General features: G+C 39.5%; 1 protein-coding gene across 1 annotated transcript in view; it reads right to left on the bottom strand.

The window, feature by feature from the left end:
• Positions 1 to 1,942: 1,942 nt before the first annotated feature.
• The window catches only part of TMEM123 (transmembrane protein 123), a 16,014-nt gene continuing 360 nt past the window's right edge, over positions 1,943 to 17,596 (bottom strand). The window contains exons 2-6 of the mRNA XM_027637381.1: positions 12,422 to 12,481; positions 10,303 to 10,368; positions 5,383 to 5,574; positions 3,778 to 3,931; positions 1,943 to 2,688 (exon numbers count right to left, since the gene is read on the bottom strand). Coding sequence (XP_027493182.1) covers positions 2,664 to 2,688; positions 3,778 to 3,931; positions 5,383 to 5,574; positions 10,303 to 10,368; positions 12,422 to 12,481 — 497 coding nt within the window. The 3' untranslated portion in view covers positions 1,943 to 2,663. The remainder of the gene's footprint in view (positions 2,689 to 3,777; positions 3,932 to 5,382; positions 5,575 to 10,302; positions 10,369 to 12,421; positions 12,482 to 17,596) is intronic.

Genomic DNA, 17,596 nt, shown 5'->3' with positions numbered 1-17,596 from the left:
GAAAAGGGAAGACCTGTGGGAGGAAGGCAGAATGCTGCAGCCCCGAGATGTGACTGTAAGGCTGATCTTGATGTGTTTAAAGGGCCAAAGTAACATTCATGATAGCTGACCTAAGGTGGCTATGTTCTGTAGCCATTGGATGACTTCCCCAGCCTGTAACATTAAATTAAATACATTTCAACATGAAGCACAAAACCATGAATTTTCAGGATAAAAAATGAGGGTAAGGGTTGTGCAAAAGAGCTGTAATAATTAATTGAATGCTGGTGATGGGCTTAAAATGTGATACTCCAAATGCAGTTCTGTGATGTGTCACCAGAGGGGTTCCTAAGCAAGACGGAACTATGAACTGCATTGCTCAGCCATCGGTACTAATGAGAAAACAGACACACAGTCCTGGAGAGGGGATGGACTAGAAACAAGTAAATCATCTTTACAGTATCAATAAATCGACTTAATGAAAGGCTGAGTGACTTTAGCATAAGTATACCTAGACAAGGTAAGGAACAATTTATGCTAAAAATTTGTTGCATAAAATGAATATGAATTTATGATTGAATTTAGAATAATTAAATAACCAGAGAACTAAGGGGGAAAGAGACTTCAATGGGGAAGGGATTTTGTCCAGTATCCAAACACCTGAAAGGAGGTCAAGTTTTATATTTGCACTGACACCTATGAAATCTTGAGCACATACTTCTGCTTTACTGTAGTAACAGGATTACAAAATACATTAGAAATGACTGAGCTGGGCAAAAATGCACTAGGTCTGGTATTCTACTGTATAAAAGTATATACAGTGATCACTTCTTATTCAATGGTTATGACTGTGGAAAGGATTGAGGGAATTATGAAAATTCAACTGAAATTGATGTAGTAATTGCAAAGATTTAATTTTATTTATTCGTCTGTATAACAGAGGTGAGACAATCCCAGTAATTGAGTTGCACTTAATTGTCTTAATTTCTACAAAGTAAGGAATTACAGTTCTGTGAAAGAATTTTTTCTCTAACTCTTCAAGTCAAATCCAGTAATTTTCCACCAAACACCACAATTAATAAAAACTACAAAAGTTACTTCAAATCACTCTTTCTCTCCCCCTGTACCTCAATCTTGGTAAAAAAATGAAACAGCCCTGTACCCCCTTTTTCAGGTGTGTAGCTGGTGCTAGTGAGATGACTCATAGCCATTTTTTCATATGGAGTAGTAAAAAAGGAAAAAATATCCATATGGTCACTTTAACATTGCATGTCAGAATAAACTACTGCTTAACAAAAAAATTAACCTATTCCAGAGCTGTACTCATATTTCCCCTGATGCATTGTTCCCCAGCCTCATGACAGACTTAGATGCAGTTCTCATTGTGACCTTCCTCACCTGTCACCACCTCCCCTCTGTGCCCCGCATGAGGGACTAGTGCCAGCAACCAGGACGATCAAACCCCACCACACCAACCCTTTCACCAGGAAGGGGTCTACAAGTGGAGTCTGAGCAAGACTGAACAATTACTCAGTGACATAAGGAAATGCAAGCCTTCCTTACACCAGTGTAAATCAGGAGCCCGCCTACTGAAGTTGGCAGATTTACCTCAGTGTGACTGCAGAAGTGATGTGGGAGCAGCACCAGCCATCCTGGACAGGACCCCCAGTGCATTTGGGCCTTAATCTAAAGGTCTTCTGAGAGATGGCCCATTTATCTTCAGTTGGACTTTTGACCAGATCTCTGTACACATGTGCCAGCAGTACCAAGTTCTGAAGACAGTTGTAAAAATGCAGTTTTTAGTTTTCTAAAATGCTATATTATAGTTTTCTCCTTCTGTATGTAAGTTTCAGTGATAATCAAATGCTACTAAAACACTGCATACAGTTTTGTAATAATAAAGATCAAGAGCTGATTGCTATGTTCAACTTAAAAGCCAATTTTGAGAAGCAATTTTTGTATTTTTTTTTTATTTATGATGGCACAATTACTTTTTTGCATTCTTATTTTATCTTCAATTGCACAAGCTTCATTAGGACATGCTAGAAAAAAGCAGCTTTTAGAGAAAACGGTCATGGATGGATATCTCCAATCTGTCCATGCTTCCTGCAGCTTGTCTCATTGTACAGCCTATTAAGGAAAGTATCTGCAAGTCACTGGCAAGCTAATGACTGACACTTAAAGTACTCATCACACCTTCTATACAGTTAGCTAAACACACCCCTTTATACTCTATTAAAAATTAACTGAGTTGTTCAAAATCCAAAATTTCTAAACTAAAGTTCACAGCAAACTTCAAAATAAATACAATTTAATACAAAATTTTAGAAAAAAACCCACCTGAACTTACTTAGAATTGCAATGATGTAATCACCTGTGCTAGTAATTAGCTATTTCAGAGACCTGTGTGTGTACCTTAAAATGACTCAATATGTGATTTTGTTAAATCTGGCTACAAATACTGGAATAAGAAAATACTGTCTCTACAAAGTGCTGAGTTCCTCTTACTCTTATGAAAGCCAATGTAAAAAATCAGGATGTTTAAAAAAACTTCTCAACATTTTGCAGGGTAACACCCACAGGTTTAGAGACTGTGATCATCTTTATGAAAGAAACTCTTTCAGAAGCAAGTTACAACAGCTGTGACAGGGTGGGTTTCCAACACTGTCTTCCCTGAAGTCTCTTTAAATGATGGCATCATGTTCATCACTGCAATAGAAACACGGTAATTAATGTTTTCCACAACAAGCAACAGTCAACATGAGAAAGAGCCACTTAGCTGCTGCTGAGAAGGTTATTTTGTGAGCAGAGGCCACCTTGCTAAGAAGGGCAAAGGGCACACTGATCTGGGAGTTACAGTCCTTTCTGAGCCAAGCCTGAAGTCAACTGAACGATTTAATTTTGTCAAGACTCCTCCAGCTTCAGTGGCCTTATTAACATCTTGCCTTTCACATTTCATTCACGTATCTCTACATCAGCTGTTGCTCAGGCACGTTTATCCTATCTGTCTTGCCTATACCCAGTAGCCACAGTTAACCAAAGCCACTGTACAAGCTCAGCAGCAGGTTCTCCAAGTTTTAAAGACACTGTTGATCTGAAGTCTACAATATCCATTAACAAACACCACTGCAGGTAAACGTGCAGCAATGACTGATTTAATTCCATGACCAATAAGCGGGAGTCAAGATGGAGAGAAAACAAAAGGCCTCAACACCAGTATCCCAACAATCTAATGACATCATCTCACTTAAAACAAGTTTCCTGACTGAGACAGATGATACTGAATAGGAAAAGAAAAGCAACCTTGTTCTTGAACTAAATGTGGGCAAGTATGGAAGCCTGGAAGAAATCTGAGTAGAGCTGAGTATAAATAGCAAGTGAGATGGTGCAATTTTTAATGAACTTCACTACAAAAAACGTAACAGCAAGAGGGAGGAAAACATTAAAGAATGGTGTCTTCTTGACACTAGAAGAAAGTGTCAAGAAGAACCAGAAATCTTGCAAATTACAGAAAGAGTTTCAATGAAATGTTAACTATTCGTGGAATAGCTAAAAGACAAAGATCCTTAAAAAAAATTATGTAATACATCAGAGAAAAAACCCCCACAGAAGAGCAGCATAATACTAATGAGGAATAGCTGAAATGGTGAAAGACAAATCATCACAGTTAAATCTCTTAATGATATTAATATAATGTACATTAACCAAATGTATCAGAGTTCATTCTGCCCATTCTGTTTGTCCTATTCCCTTGAAGAAAGCAATAAATGGACAAGGGACAATTCCTTGTGAACTTACATGGTTCTGTACTGAATGCCTCTTCTAGAGTGATAGGTTTTGCATCCGATGTAGAGAATAACTAGGACTCCAAGAGTCAGCACAATGCCACCAACAAAACTGCCCACATCGAACCTGGAGGTTTTGGCTACAACAGCCTCAGATTTTGATGTGGCTGAAAAGAAGAAAACAAAAGGCACCTTTTAGAGAGCTTGCAAAATTGTGTTTTGAGGGATTCCTCTACATCCTGCCCTCCCCACTGACATACCATCTAAAGACCCAATTAGACAAATTTAACAAAGATCACCTGAAAAGATACCAGCCAAGCATGCTGAAACCTAGGGCTCTGGTTTAAAGTACCACATTCTGGTGACGTGGGAGCAGCTGATCCAACTGCTTGCTGTCTCTGAAAGACTGACTACCGCTTTTCCTCTCCATGTCCCTCTTTACCCTGCCTTTTCTTCCCCCTGGTTTCCCCTCCTACACAAGGAGCTCCTGCCCTTCTTAGGGCATGCTAGCGTTTTTCATACCCTCCATGAGCAAATTTAACTCACTAAACTGGCCTGAAATTAACACAAGCATAAAAGGAAGTTGCTTTTATTCAGATGAGCATACTGAGACAGCCTGCAAGAGGGGTCCAACAGCCACCAAGTCAGTCAGTATAGTGACACAGTGGGAGTGAAACACTTCTAGTGGCAATGAGCTGTTGGATTGCTTTACCTTGTCTCATGGAATTGGGAATTGTACTCTCGCTATCCTAAGCGAGATCAACTCTGCAGCCTAACACAAGTATTGACACAGACAACATAATCACACAGAAGCAACAGCTGTTTCACTGTTAAAACTGGTTACATCTGCTACAAACTCCCACTGAAAGACAGTCTGTCTCCATTTCTATTTGTACTTGCTACAGAGACTGTTACGTGGTCAACTAAAAGTTCTGCTGGTGACAGCTTCACCTACCCAATGATGCTCCACTGATATGTGTGCAACCCTAATGTGTTTAGAAGGGTAAGCAGGAAGTGATGTGAGCAAGCAGCTAACTGCAAGGAAATACTGAATTCTGTGCTCACTGGTTTTGTATTAAAGGGTAGTATTAAATTGTATTGGACAACTTTACATAAAGTTGTCATGCATAGTCATGTTCCGTCCTGTGTTAGGGATAAAATTCATTACATTGCTAAGGGAACTACTGGTCTTTTTACCAAGCCAGTAGACATATTTTGAGATACAGGTCAGCTGTGAGAAAGGAAGTATTAGAGATGAGTTCAAGTTCAAACTGCAGAAAGGAAAGCTGAACAAACATAGAAGTTGCATTCCAAACCCAGACTTTCTCCTTAACATTGCTAATCTCTGTGCTGGTGGCTGCTGGTTCAGACCACTTGCCTGGGTTTTTTCCCTAAACATGTCAGGCTTCTGAGGTTAAGCGAATCTTTCTTTAAGTAAGCAGAGTGCTCAGAGCAACATTACTGTAGCCAACTTAGTAATGAAACCCCACTTTAGTCCTGTTTTTTCTACATGCAAATGCCTTCTTTCTTCTTTTTGTTACACTGTAAAACTAACCATTCTACAACCTATATGAATGTGTGTACAAACCTTTATGAGCTTCCTGAACTGTGAACTCACCTGTTACAGAAGTGGAAGAAATCTTGGAAGTGGTCACCACTGTAACATAGAGTTGTGATGATGTGACTGATGAAGCTGTGGTGGATCTTATTGTCTGGCTGGTTTTGGTGGGCTGAGTCGTCAAGCTGACAGACATATTGGTGATAGTGGGCTGAGTGGTACTGGTCAGATGAGTAGTACTGGTGGACACACCTGGGAAATTTTTATTTGTGATACCACATAGAAAAATACATAAAAATAATAAACTGCATACTCATGGAGTAAGACAGCATTTATTGTGACCAAATAGAATGACAGAGTAACAATGAAAATGCCACTGCATGAGTATCCAGGTTTGCATACAGACTTTCCTTTGGAAAGACCTAACTTCTGATTTCTGGCCTCAAGGTCATGAATGATTTAAAGGGAAGGCTGTAAAGAAAACCTGGATAACTTTTAGAAGGGTAATTTTTTTTTTTGATAACACTATCCAATTCCATAGAATGATGCCTAATTTACAGTATTTTAAAATGCAATGAACTTCTGGTCAAGAGTAACTTTCAATTGGAAGCACCCATTTTTTCAGACAACAAAGCTTTTCTAATAAGAACAGATTTTGCATCAAAATTCCCCCCCTCTAATTTTAGTAATGATTTAACTTTTAATTTGCTTTTGAATGAAACACTAGCATTCTAAGGCTCCATATATATTAAAAATTACCACAGAGAATTCTGTATTTATGTGAAACTTAAGGTTCATGTTTTCCACACACGATAAAAGTTCAACTAAAGTCAATTTGCTGGCTTATATAATCCATTTAGTAGTGATCTGTCTTGTCAAGGTTAAAACAAAGATTGGAAAGGTGTTTCACAAGTTTAATGGACACTTAACGTCTTTAACTTTGCTTCCCCTTCCCTCCTCAGAAAGCATTAATGAACTGTTCAGAATAAAAATACCATGATGCAAAATTCACAAATAATAGGGATTGATATTTATAGCAAAATCCTTAGAACCTTAGTGGAAGGCAGCCAGAAAGAATGATTTTAAAGCAATTTGTTATTTTTCTAAGAAGGAAGTAACAAGAAACATGAGCCTGTTATGCAACTAACATTTCTCTAAGCAGACAGTATGAGGCAAATAGCTTTTACGTATGAAAGAACTCTAGATAGAAAAAGCTCCCTTTGTAGCTGTCTACTTCTGCATTATTTCTATAACCTCACACAAGCTGAGTTCATTTTAAATGCCACAAAAGCTTTTTATTATGGACATTCAAATGATTAATTATACTCAGGTTTTCTTACAACTGTGTAAAACTAAAATAACTGAAAAAATAGATAGTTTCATCTCAATTCCAAAGTAAACTTGATATTCAATTTTTTTTTTTTATATACAGTATCTAAAATGCTTCTATAGAATAATATTCTTGTAAGTGTGGTGTAAAACATGAGGAACTACATACAGAACTCTGTCTTTGCTAAGATTTAAATATCACAGCTTCCAGTACTGATATAAACATTAAAAACTTTTAAGAAAAACAGCAGTACAACAGTGTAAGCATTTAGAAAGGAACTGGCCTATACAACACTTCTGAGACATTCAGAATTAAAACTACTGAAACAGCTTAATACAGTCTCAATAGTAAATGTTATTTGTTTTCCTGTTCTTTGTTGTTGTAACTGCATTGTGCCATAACCCTAGGATACACTTTGAAATGAGCATTCATTGAGCTGGAACAGCTGGAGTACTATAGTCACGTACTTACCTTGTTACAATTAGGAAATTCAGTTCCTCTATGAAGCATGTGTAAAATACATCAGATAAAATTCAGGGAACATTTTAATAGTGACAGGTAAACTCCCCAAAGGCACAATGATCTATAAATACCAAATCGTTCCTCACTGTAGGAAATAAGCAATGAAATGTCTATATGGAAACCACCTACATTATATGACATGAAATCACACCTGGTAACTGCATGCCTAATATAAGCAATATCAAAAGAAAGACAAATCTGAATGCGAGTGTCAAGCAGCCAGTTTTCTGTGGGGTTTTTTTCAGCCATGATTTCTGAGTGTCAAAGCAGCTCCTCTTTCTGAACAATGGCTAATTGTTCCATGCATAACATTATGAAACAATGTTACACAAAGATGGTAATTATTCCATGGGTATCAAATTACCCTACAGAACACCTGAGTCATGACAAAAAATATCCAAACACCTATGAGGAATTTCAGCACATTTGCACATTACTTCTCCCCACCTTTCTTTCCTACTAGCAATCCTTTTTTTCTTATTTTATCAAGATTACAGCCCTTGATGATATAACATTAACAGTAAAGTCTGTTTAATGTCCAGACCTATCTTTCCTGATGTATTTAACATCAGTCATTTCAAAACATCAGTGGGAGTCTATCTAAGGCAGCTGGAGAATTTGGAAAGCTGACATAAATCAGGCATCAATCTGTTCTTCTCTGTCTTTGAAAAATCTTACCCATACTATTTTACAAACAGAGTTAAGATGAAAGAATATAGCAACATCTGTCCTTTTATTTTTTATTTCCCTAATTACTCTTCCCCCAAAAGACCAGCTGGGCTTCATCGAACATCACACTAAACAAACCCTGACTGTTTAAGTTAATTTTTTTTTGTTTAAAAAGCATGCATGCCAGTAATATAGTTCAGGTTTATGATGCTTTGTTTTTAAAAGAGGCAAGTATTTTACTTAGTATGCTACCTATGTTTAAACAGTAAATAGCTATACTATATCCATCAATCAAAAAAAAAAATATATAGCACATAGGTAAGAATTCTTAGCAGTATGCACTACTACTCCCTTAATGTTCTAGCTGAAGAATGAACACAAAACTCAGATTGCATAAGCACTGTGCTAACATACAAAATTGTTATGCTCTTCCTAAAATAAACTCTCCTTTGCATGGAAAATGATTGAGCTTCTGTTTTCGCCATAAAGAGCTCCCTCCCCATCCCTGCCCCCCCAAAAAAGAATAATGGCAGAGCCTTTAAGCAAGAAGAGGTTGAAACAGATAATCAAAATGGATGAACATTGTATTAAAATCTGTGAAGTTTCTGACGACAAAATAAAAAAGACAGAGAAGGATGGGAATCATAAACCTTGTGAAGCAAGGCATAGTTAAGCTCTCTCTTAGCCTTATACTGTGCCTAACAGTAAAGGGCTCAGGACTCTTTTTTTCTTTTATTATCCAGACCTAGTAAAGCTCAGACCTCTAAAATAAACCTGCAAGGGCTGGAGCAGAGAGCAGGAGGAATGGAGTAGAAGGTTGGTGAAACACTGTGGCTTTGCACTTTTAGGAGAAGGCTGTTAAGGCAACAAGTAGATTACAAAATTCTCACAACTTTCCAAGTGAGACATGCTTAAACTGGGACCCTGCAGGCAATGGAATGAGACACTGCACCACTTGCTTGCTATCTAAAGAAAGGTCCCTGCAAAGTTGTTTTGTTGGTTTTTTTTTTTCTCTCCTAGTGAGTATTTTATATGTAAATAGAAGCAACTTCTGAGTGTGGTAGCTCAGAGCTTATCTAGAGATTACAGGGACAGAAAGTAAGAGTTGTACTGGAAACGTAATGACATAGCTGGGACTTTATGCTTAGCATAAAACTTCACAAGTACACAAAGTATCTTTTGGTAGACCCAGTATTTCTGCTCTGCTTTCACGTGGTTCTTAGCACAAAGGGGATCCAGTTTCTAGAACTAGCTTCTCTCAGATGCAACCTTTTATCTGTGCATCACAGCCTGAAGAACTGCAAGACATTAACTCTTATCCAGTCCTTACTAATGTAGTGAAATTTGCCTGTGCAAGTTCTTCCACAACATGAATTTTTTAATTTCCTTTTTTAATAATCTCATACTGACATAGCCGACAGTTGGAACACCGCAAATGCAAGTGGATGAACTGTTTGTTTGTTCTACAAAGATGTGTTAATATGTTATTTATGTTGGAGTATCACAAAGGCAATATTGCTGCCTTGGGAAATAATTCTTACCTGAAGTTCTTTGGCAGGTTGTGAAAGAAATAAGGTAGTGCTAGAACAATGCAAAAGCACCCATGACAGATTGTTCCATGTCTGTCACTTGTGTCTTGCTTAAACGGTGCTATTTTGGGCTATGAGCTCTAAAGGGACTACTTTCTATGGTATTAACTCCCATGAGATTGTAGTGAGGTGGGGGTCAGTCTCTTCCATGATCTCTCAAATGAAAGGATGAGAGCAAATGATCTTGTGTCAGGGGAGGTTCAGATTAGGTATTAGAAAAAAGGTTTTCACTGAAAGAGTGGTTAGGTATTGGAATATATTGACCATGGTGACTCCATCACCTCTCTGGAAATGTTCACGAGGCATCTGGATGTGGCACTTGGGGATATGGTTTAGGGGTGATTATGGTGGTGCTGGGTTGATAGTTGCTCTAGACCATTTTGAACATCTCTTCCAACCTTGATGATCCTTATGATCATCATGGTGAGTCTTACATAAAAGGAAATAAAGGCTTACTCTTTCATTATACCCTAAATCTGTTTATTGTGAAATAATATTAAACAGATACGCACTGTTTGCACAACATCCTATTCACCTTCCATGAAAATGGAAGAAGTTTGCTAAGAGAAAAAGAATGAACAGTTAAAAGACCAACTTCTTGCAATTCTTCCTTGAATTTTTATTTTGAATCCTGTGTTACAATGGCATTGCAAATATAATTACTGATGAAGCATGCTACCTAAATTTGAAAAAGCAGTATAGGTTCTCTTCAGAGTTGTTTTACATGTTGCTTCCCAGCCCTAAAATGATAATGCCTCTCTCTCAAATACCCACTTTTGATGTCCTGTTCTTCAGAATTTGGTATGATCTGGGCTAGGTTTGGAGCTAACTTCTAGGTTCATAGTCATGGACAGATGAACAGATACATACCTCCTGCAGATGTTGCTGCAGATTGTGTGGATGACACAGAAGTGACATTGGATGAACTGCTATTGTCTTCAAGGAAAAAGAAAGAAAAAGAAGAAAATCAATATTATTCATTTCAATTTAACACACTATAATTAAAGTACCCACAACACAATACTCTCTTCAGGGTATCTGTGTTTGCACACTACAATAGGAAATATGGTAGAGATTATTCCATCCCAAAGCAGACAGTTTTTATCCCTCTGCAAAATACTTCCAGATCTCAGAGCAGCAAGAACATAGTTGCACTCTATGCACAACAGTGCCTGAATGGTCTGCATCTGAATTCTTTATATCTCCTCTGTTTGCTCTCTTCCACTTCTATGTCATGTTCTATTCCATTTGCTGTAAAAAGCCATACTATCACTGACTTTCTTGACCTACTTAAGCACCGTGAGGTTTTTTTGTAGTTTTTATGCCTCTACTTCAGTTCCATTTCCCGTCCCTCTATCTTTTCTTCCATTTTGCTGTATCTCTGTTGCAAACTGGGCTGATGCTGGGAATATACTGTAGTCAAGTAGGGACAAATCAATACTCTGTGAAACATTTTTCTGTAGACTTACACTCTCTCTACAAAAAACAGTCCTAAGAAGGTACCTGTTTTCAAAGACATAAAATACAAACCATGTTTCAGTCATAGTGGCTTTGTTCTTCTCTCCTTTTTTTCACCTCTACTTTTCCAGTTCTCTTTTTCTTGCCCCTCCTTCCTCCTCATGTTACTTCTAGGTTTGTCAGGCACCCTCCCATTCTCACTTCTGTCCTCATTGCTGCATCCCTCTTCTGTATTTCTTACAGGTTAACAGTCTTCCTCCTGGCTAAGATCTACTGGGCTGTTCCTGGGAGTGTCACTGTCCATACTTTTCTCCCTTCATTCTGCACTGCTATGTATGCCAATTCTGTGAATATTCTTTTCTCTGAAGTAACTGATCTTTTACAGCACCCTCTCACAGTGCTATGTGTCTTGCAGCAGCACTGTTGGTTTTCAGCATGACTGAAAAGCAAAGCACATGACCTCAGAGATTGAGAGCAACACAGCTACTGCAAACAAGAAGCAGATATATACCTATTTCCCTTGAATGGATCTGCTGATCTTACCACTGGAAAAGTCTAGTCTAAAACAGTTTTGTCAATGCTTTTTGCAATTGCATACATGATATGAGCAAGCTCAGGTTTAAGAACAAATGCACCAAATTTAGACCTTCATACCATGTACCAAAAAATGGGATTGTGGGAGGGAATTACTTTGCCTTTTCTTTGGTATAATCACAGCCAACTAGCCCCCCCTGCTCATGCAACACTGACATACCTGGGATATTAACTTGCAGATTTAATTGCCTTTGAGAAACAGTCTAGGATTGTACAATTACAAACACATTCTTTCTTGGATATGTTGATTTTTATACCAGCATAAGCCATGGAGATGCCTGGGTTTAAACCTTTTCTACACTGGGCCAATACTGCAACCAGAACATATCTTTGCATTTCCTCCAGGTTCTGAGTGCTTCCTTCTGCAACCCTGGGACAACTCTGGATGTGGACTGCATGTTCATACAGGTGAAAAGAAGCTACGTATACTGCCTGGAATTTGGGTGTGAGTCAGTAGTGTAATTAGCACCAGCTAGAGTGAGTCAATGAGCAGAGTATTAGTATGCACCCCACTTTTGGCCAACAGCAAATAAAATGAGCGTAGTAGTACAGGGCAAAAATTACTCAAATGAAAAAGTGTCTTGCCTTTATCTGAATTCTAGCCCAGCAGACTTCTTAGTTCTCCTTTTAACTGTAAACGGGTGTTGCCAGGTGTTTCTAGTTCCATACACAAAATTTTCCCATTTTATTTCTCCTCTCTCTGTTGCTCTGGGGTAACTAAGTATATGAGAACTGCGTTGTGTTCTACAGTTCCTCTTAAATAACTTTAGTTGTCCCAGAATAGATGTGACAATCAGAGTACCTTCCCCCCTGCCCTACAGCTGTTCACAATTCAATAAAGGACAAATTACCACAGGATAGTTTAAGGTATACAATAATACATATTGCTTTTCTCGATGTTACTGAGGAACAGCAACAGAAATGTCAAGAGCATTACCTGGCAATCTCTGGCCTGAAATCGTAGTAAAAGGTGCAGTGCTGTTCATGTCTTCATTTCCTACATAAGAACCCACAAGAATAAAAAGATAGTTTTAGGCAAGTTATTACTAAGGAAAAAAAAAGTACATCATCTGTCGCTTGGCTTTGGGGCATATAAATGACTAAATTATCATGGACAGGAATTAGGTATAATGATGATATAAAAGCACAACAGCCTGCTCTTAGTGCATTAAAAGTGACAATTTTTATATTACCCAACCATCAAACGAACTGGTACTCCTCCCATCCTCTATTTTATATTCTCCATCATCCCTAACCCAGGTTCTTGTCTTCCTTGAGACAAAATGAGGCCAAGAGGCAGAAAATCAGGCACCTTCCTTCAGTAATAATATCTGACCTGCACCACCTAGAGCAGAAGGAAAAGAACTTCTCACTTAAATCTTCTCCTGTGAGGTCTACAAGGCCTGTGCAGGCAGACAGGGGCTTGCTCTGGCCCTAAATGGACAACGTAAGATAAATAGCTCCTAAGAAGTTACACTGCTCAGTTTGAGACTAAAGGCATGTTAATGCATCCACTGGGCATTTGGCAGGTGGTAAATGGGACTGAGAAGGATCACACTTCCAAAGAACTATCATCATACCCTAGAGACTAACTGAGGCCTGACTACTTTATCCTCAAACCTGGTCTACAAACAGGAGGTAAAATTTATAGATAAACCACACAGAATAAACAGTCTGGCATTCACAAGCATACAGGAGGATTGGTTGTGGATTCTGCCTTTGCCAAGCATAGTTTAGTTGTGATCACTTAATATTGTGGTAAAGACAAGCAAATAACCTGAACCAAGTCTGACAGAAATAGGGCATTTTCTTAGTGGTTACAAAACCTTAGTGAATATCTCAAAATGGTAAAGCCTGTAAATACAAATGGCAAAACCGTGCAGTATCAAGATGGAGGGCAGCACTGCAAGATATTTTAGACTGTTTAATTAGGGAGCTCAGGGAAAACACACAAACAAACAAAGGATGGGACACAGTTAAACTAAGCTTTCCCAGAGAGGACCCAATCCTGCAAGACATCGACAACATCAGAGTGAATGCCCCCCATTAAACAGTGATCTGATTGAGGAAGCTAAGCCAACACAAAACTGACATTACCCCCTTTCCAAGAGCACACAATGTATTTTGCTGCATCAACCAGCAGAATGCACTCCCTGTATGATTAGATGAAAGAGAGGGGCAGGAAGCAGAGGTGGAAGGGAAGACAGGACTATATTAATCCTAGTTCCAATCAGCTTGGACTGTACACCTTGAAAGACATCAAGGACCTTATTCAGCTTAGAAGATGCAACTTTTCTTTCTCCTCAAACTCCAAACTCTTAATTTGAATTGCAAGCATTGGCTCTAGAATACAAATACAGCTTAAATAGGGTACTGCATAAGCATATGCCACATTGGAACACATTGCATTGAATGGGACAGGTGAGAAAAAGAAAATCTTAAAATTACACTATTCCCAAACTGGTCTCTATTGTCAGACTGTGGGTCTGGACTTAAAGCTGCACATATCACTGCAGTGACAAGCAGGAGACTTCAAAAGGAAGGCAGGAAGGACTCCTGATTGTTAAGCAAAGGGAAAAACACCATAGTTTTTATGCAGTGGTGGCTCTGACAAGTGGAGACTCTCATTCAAGACCACAGGCTGCAAAGTGCAAGTGTCGCAAAGCAAAACAGTGAAGGGTTCTGGCCTTCTCCAGGAAGCAGAAGTGCAAGGGTTAGAAACCTGCACTGACCCAACTGTGTACATGCATGAGCGAGTACAGGAAGGAAGGGGGGAGAAAGCCGGCAGCCAGCTGCAGCATCCTGTGCACAAGAAGAAGCAAAGCTCTTTGGGACACAGCAGTAGTTACAGTATCAGGCCTACAAAACGTTGTGCTGATGCTTGTTCCCACCGTTATCCAGAAGAGAGCGGAAAGAAAGAAAGGATCTCTGTGTTCATTTTTCATGATGAAATGGAACCAAAACAAGGATATACCCAATTTAAAACGGTTTCACAGCAACACATACTGGGAAGTAACAGGGAAGGGGGATCAACATTGTTTTTGCCAGACAACTCTGTTTTCCTCTCTTTAAAGTCAGGCACAGATGCAGCTAAAACCATGATTTTGTGTGGTTGGTCGGGGTGTATCTGAAGGCAAGTGTGCTTCCTGTGGAAGCACAGTCACAGTTTGAGCCCACGTCACAGTTTGAGTTTTCAGGGCCTCTTGTGGTTTTGTTGTTCTAGTGTGTAAAAAGTCATGAGTTAGAGACAATTTGGATAAGCAAACTTTCAGAGGGGCAAAATCAGTTCAGTTCTTCCAGCTTTATAGCTGGAATTCGATTTTCCAAAGTGGTAGAGACAGGATGCAGACTTGTGTTTCTGTTATACACGTAGATAGATGCAGGGTGAGTGACGGGGATAGCTCCAATACTTGTTGAAAATTAACAGGACAAGATGTTAAATGGACTTGATTTTGCTTGCAAAAATCAACACAGTGGATAACATTCATGTTTGGAATCCATAGTCTCTAGCTCAGATACATACCAAATTACTGTTCTCCATAGAAGAACCCTGGTAGAAGAACCCTACACTAATGAGTGGCAATACTCATTCGACTCCCTGCATGTGACAAAAATCAATTTGCCCACTCTCACCTTTCTGTATAAAATAGACACATTTCTAAGGACTCACATGCTTAATGTCTAGTGTAGCTAAACCTCACGCTGCAGGAAGATGCTGGTATATAAACTCTCATTTTTACTAAGCACAATTTTACACATTCATTTTGGGGACATTTCAAAAGTCATATATAAATTTCTCTCTGGGTATTTTCCCTTTTCAAGTTTGATGCCTAGCAGACATGTAGGAGAGTTTTATGCCCAAGTAATTTCCGCTTTTGTTGGTTTAAACCAAAAAGAACAGAAGCACCAACAATGTGCAGTCCATTAGAAAGATCTCCCACTTGCTCAATAACCTTTAAGCAATCCAGGTAAGCAACAGTAGAGGTGCTGGAATGGTTAAAGCAGAAATGTTAAAGCAGCAACATGAATATAACCATCCCCTAGATACTCTCCACCATCAGCATACTCATTCTTCTTAGTTGAAATGGCTAAGATTAAAATTCTGGAGACTGAAATAAAAGCAACTCCCTGACCTCAAATCTATTGTACCAGCTGCCAGGCAATTCTGAGAAACCATAAATTCAAATCCCTGCTTTCTGGAAACTTCATTTTCCCTTTGATTCAGCAACGTCTTTTGGTACCTATTTTTGAAATTATGTACTTGACCTGCCAAGAAGGTCTCTCCTAAGAGAGAGGGTAGGCATGATTATTGCAGCAACTTTTTGGACAGGTCTTCATACCTTATCATTGTGAAACTACCTCACAGTCTTGCAAAGGAAAGCATAAACACCATTGCATAGATGGAAACAATACAGACCCACGGAATCAATTCTCAATCCCAGTCAATTTGAGACTGAAAAACTACACTCCCTTTTGCTGTCACCCAAAATCTAAGAGGTGGGAGAATATGGTGAAATCAAAATACCATGCCTGTTTTCAGGTTTGGAGGCTGCTGCCGCTGCTGCTAATTTTTTGTATTGCAATGAATTTTGTATACAGGTAAGCTCTTGGAAGATGTCACTAGCTATTTTTTCTGAGCCGCGCAGGAAGGGGGTGGGGGGTCACTTCCTGACAGGGAATCTCTTTACTCAGATACCAGGCAGCCAGCTGGATTTTACATAATAGAGGGAAGGATTTTTCCTAAACCATAACAACATTTTGGTGATGTTTCTTCCACTGACTTGACCAACACCTAGAAGCAAACCGTTCAAGAGAGTAAAAGAGCAGCATTATATTGACAGAACCAGTCTGCCCAAAAATCTTAACTGGAGTGAAGAGGACAAATCTACTGTCACTTTCACTTTTTGCAAATCACAGGACTTGATGGGTTTCACACTTTCTCCTGCAGCATTGATTAGATAATCACAAACTTTTGCTGAAACCAACACAAATCTCAGCAGTGCTTTCTGGAAGTTTCCAAGTTAACTAGAAAAAGGTATTACAACACATACATTGAACTGAGCCTTCAAAGGGCACAACTTCTCTCAACATATTCTAACTGGGCTCTAGACAACAACTTTACATATAAAGGAAGGACTACATTAGACTGACAAAAGTCAGATGAGATCATCACTGCCCCAGGAGACAGCACTGACTGTACACTTCCTTAAACTAGCACATGCACTCAGGAAGTAGCATGATAAAAAACAGATCAATGCAATCGTCTATCAAATGAAATGACAGTCTATTATTGTTAAATGGGGGCCAGAAGATCTTAGCAAAGCAATAAACAGGTTACCTGTAAACTTTTTCTAAAAAACACTTGCCTTTTTTTGGAAGGGCAATTATAAAGGTGTTTACATTCCTCATTTTAATTTTTTTTTTTTTTTTTGGTATCAACTTTGCTACAACTTCACCAGGTTAAGCAACAGCACAGTAACACTGCTGGACTGACTGAGATTCTTCAACGGTATTCATGGTAGGTTAATTCTGGTACGTATCTTCTGGCTACTTTACTTTGGAAAATTGTGGGGCACCGTATGGGGCATTACAGTCTTCTGAAAGGCAACCATGGCAGCTCAGACCTTTATAGCTCTCGCTTTATTTCAGTGCATGTCAACGATTATCCCGACTCTGGTGTTCTGAGCTGAGCACGAGCAAACACAGGCTGTGTATTTGCTAGAACCAGACATCACAAAGAGGCACTGCTGCTGCCAGCGCCTGACAGAAACACGACAAAGCAGAGCGTCTGTCCCACCCGCACCGCCACGATGACCCCAAAGCCCCCGTTAAAAGCCCCTCGCCGTAAGTACCGCCCCAGAGAACAGCACACAGAAGGGGCCGGAGCGTCCCCTTCCAGCCGGGCCCGGCCTGGGGCAGCGCAGCGCCCCGGGCTCCCCCGTGCCCCTCTCGCCATTCACCTGCCAGGCCCCGGGAAACCGGCGGGGTGCGGAGACATCTCCCGCCGTGCCTCCCGCTCCCGGGAGCGGAGCCACGGGCGAGCTGGCCCAGGCGTGCCCGCGCATCCCGGACTCGAACCGCTCCTCGGGAGCTTCTTTTGTAATTGTTTCTC

Source organism: Corapipo altera, unplaced genomic scaffold, assembly GCF_003945725.1.
Source record: "Corapipo altera isolate COAL_440 unplaced genomic scaffold, ASM394572v1 0, whole genome shotgun sequence".
NCBI classification, from domain to species: domain Eukaryota; kingdom Metazoa; phylum Chordata; class Aves; order Passeriformes; family Pipridae; genus Corapipo; species Corapipo altera.
The sequence above is the reverse complement of the archived record's forward strand: the minus strand, read 5'-3'. Positions and strand labels throughout refer to the sequence as shown.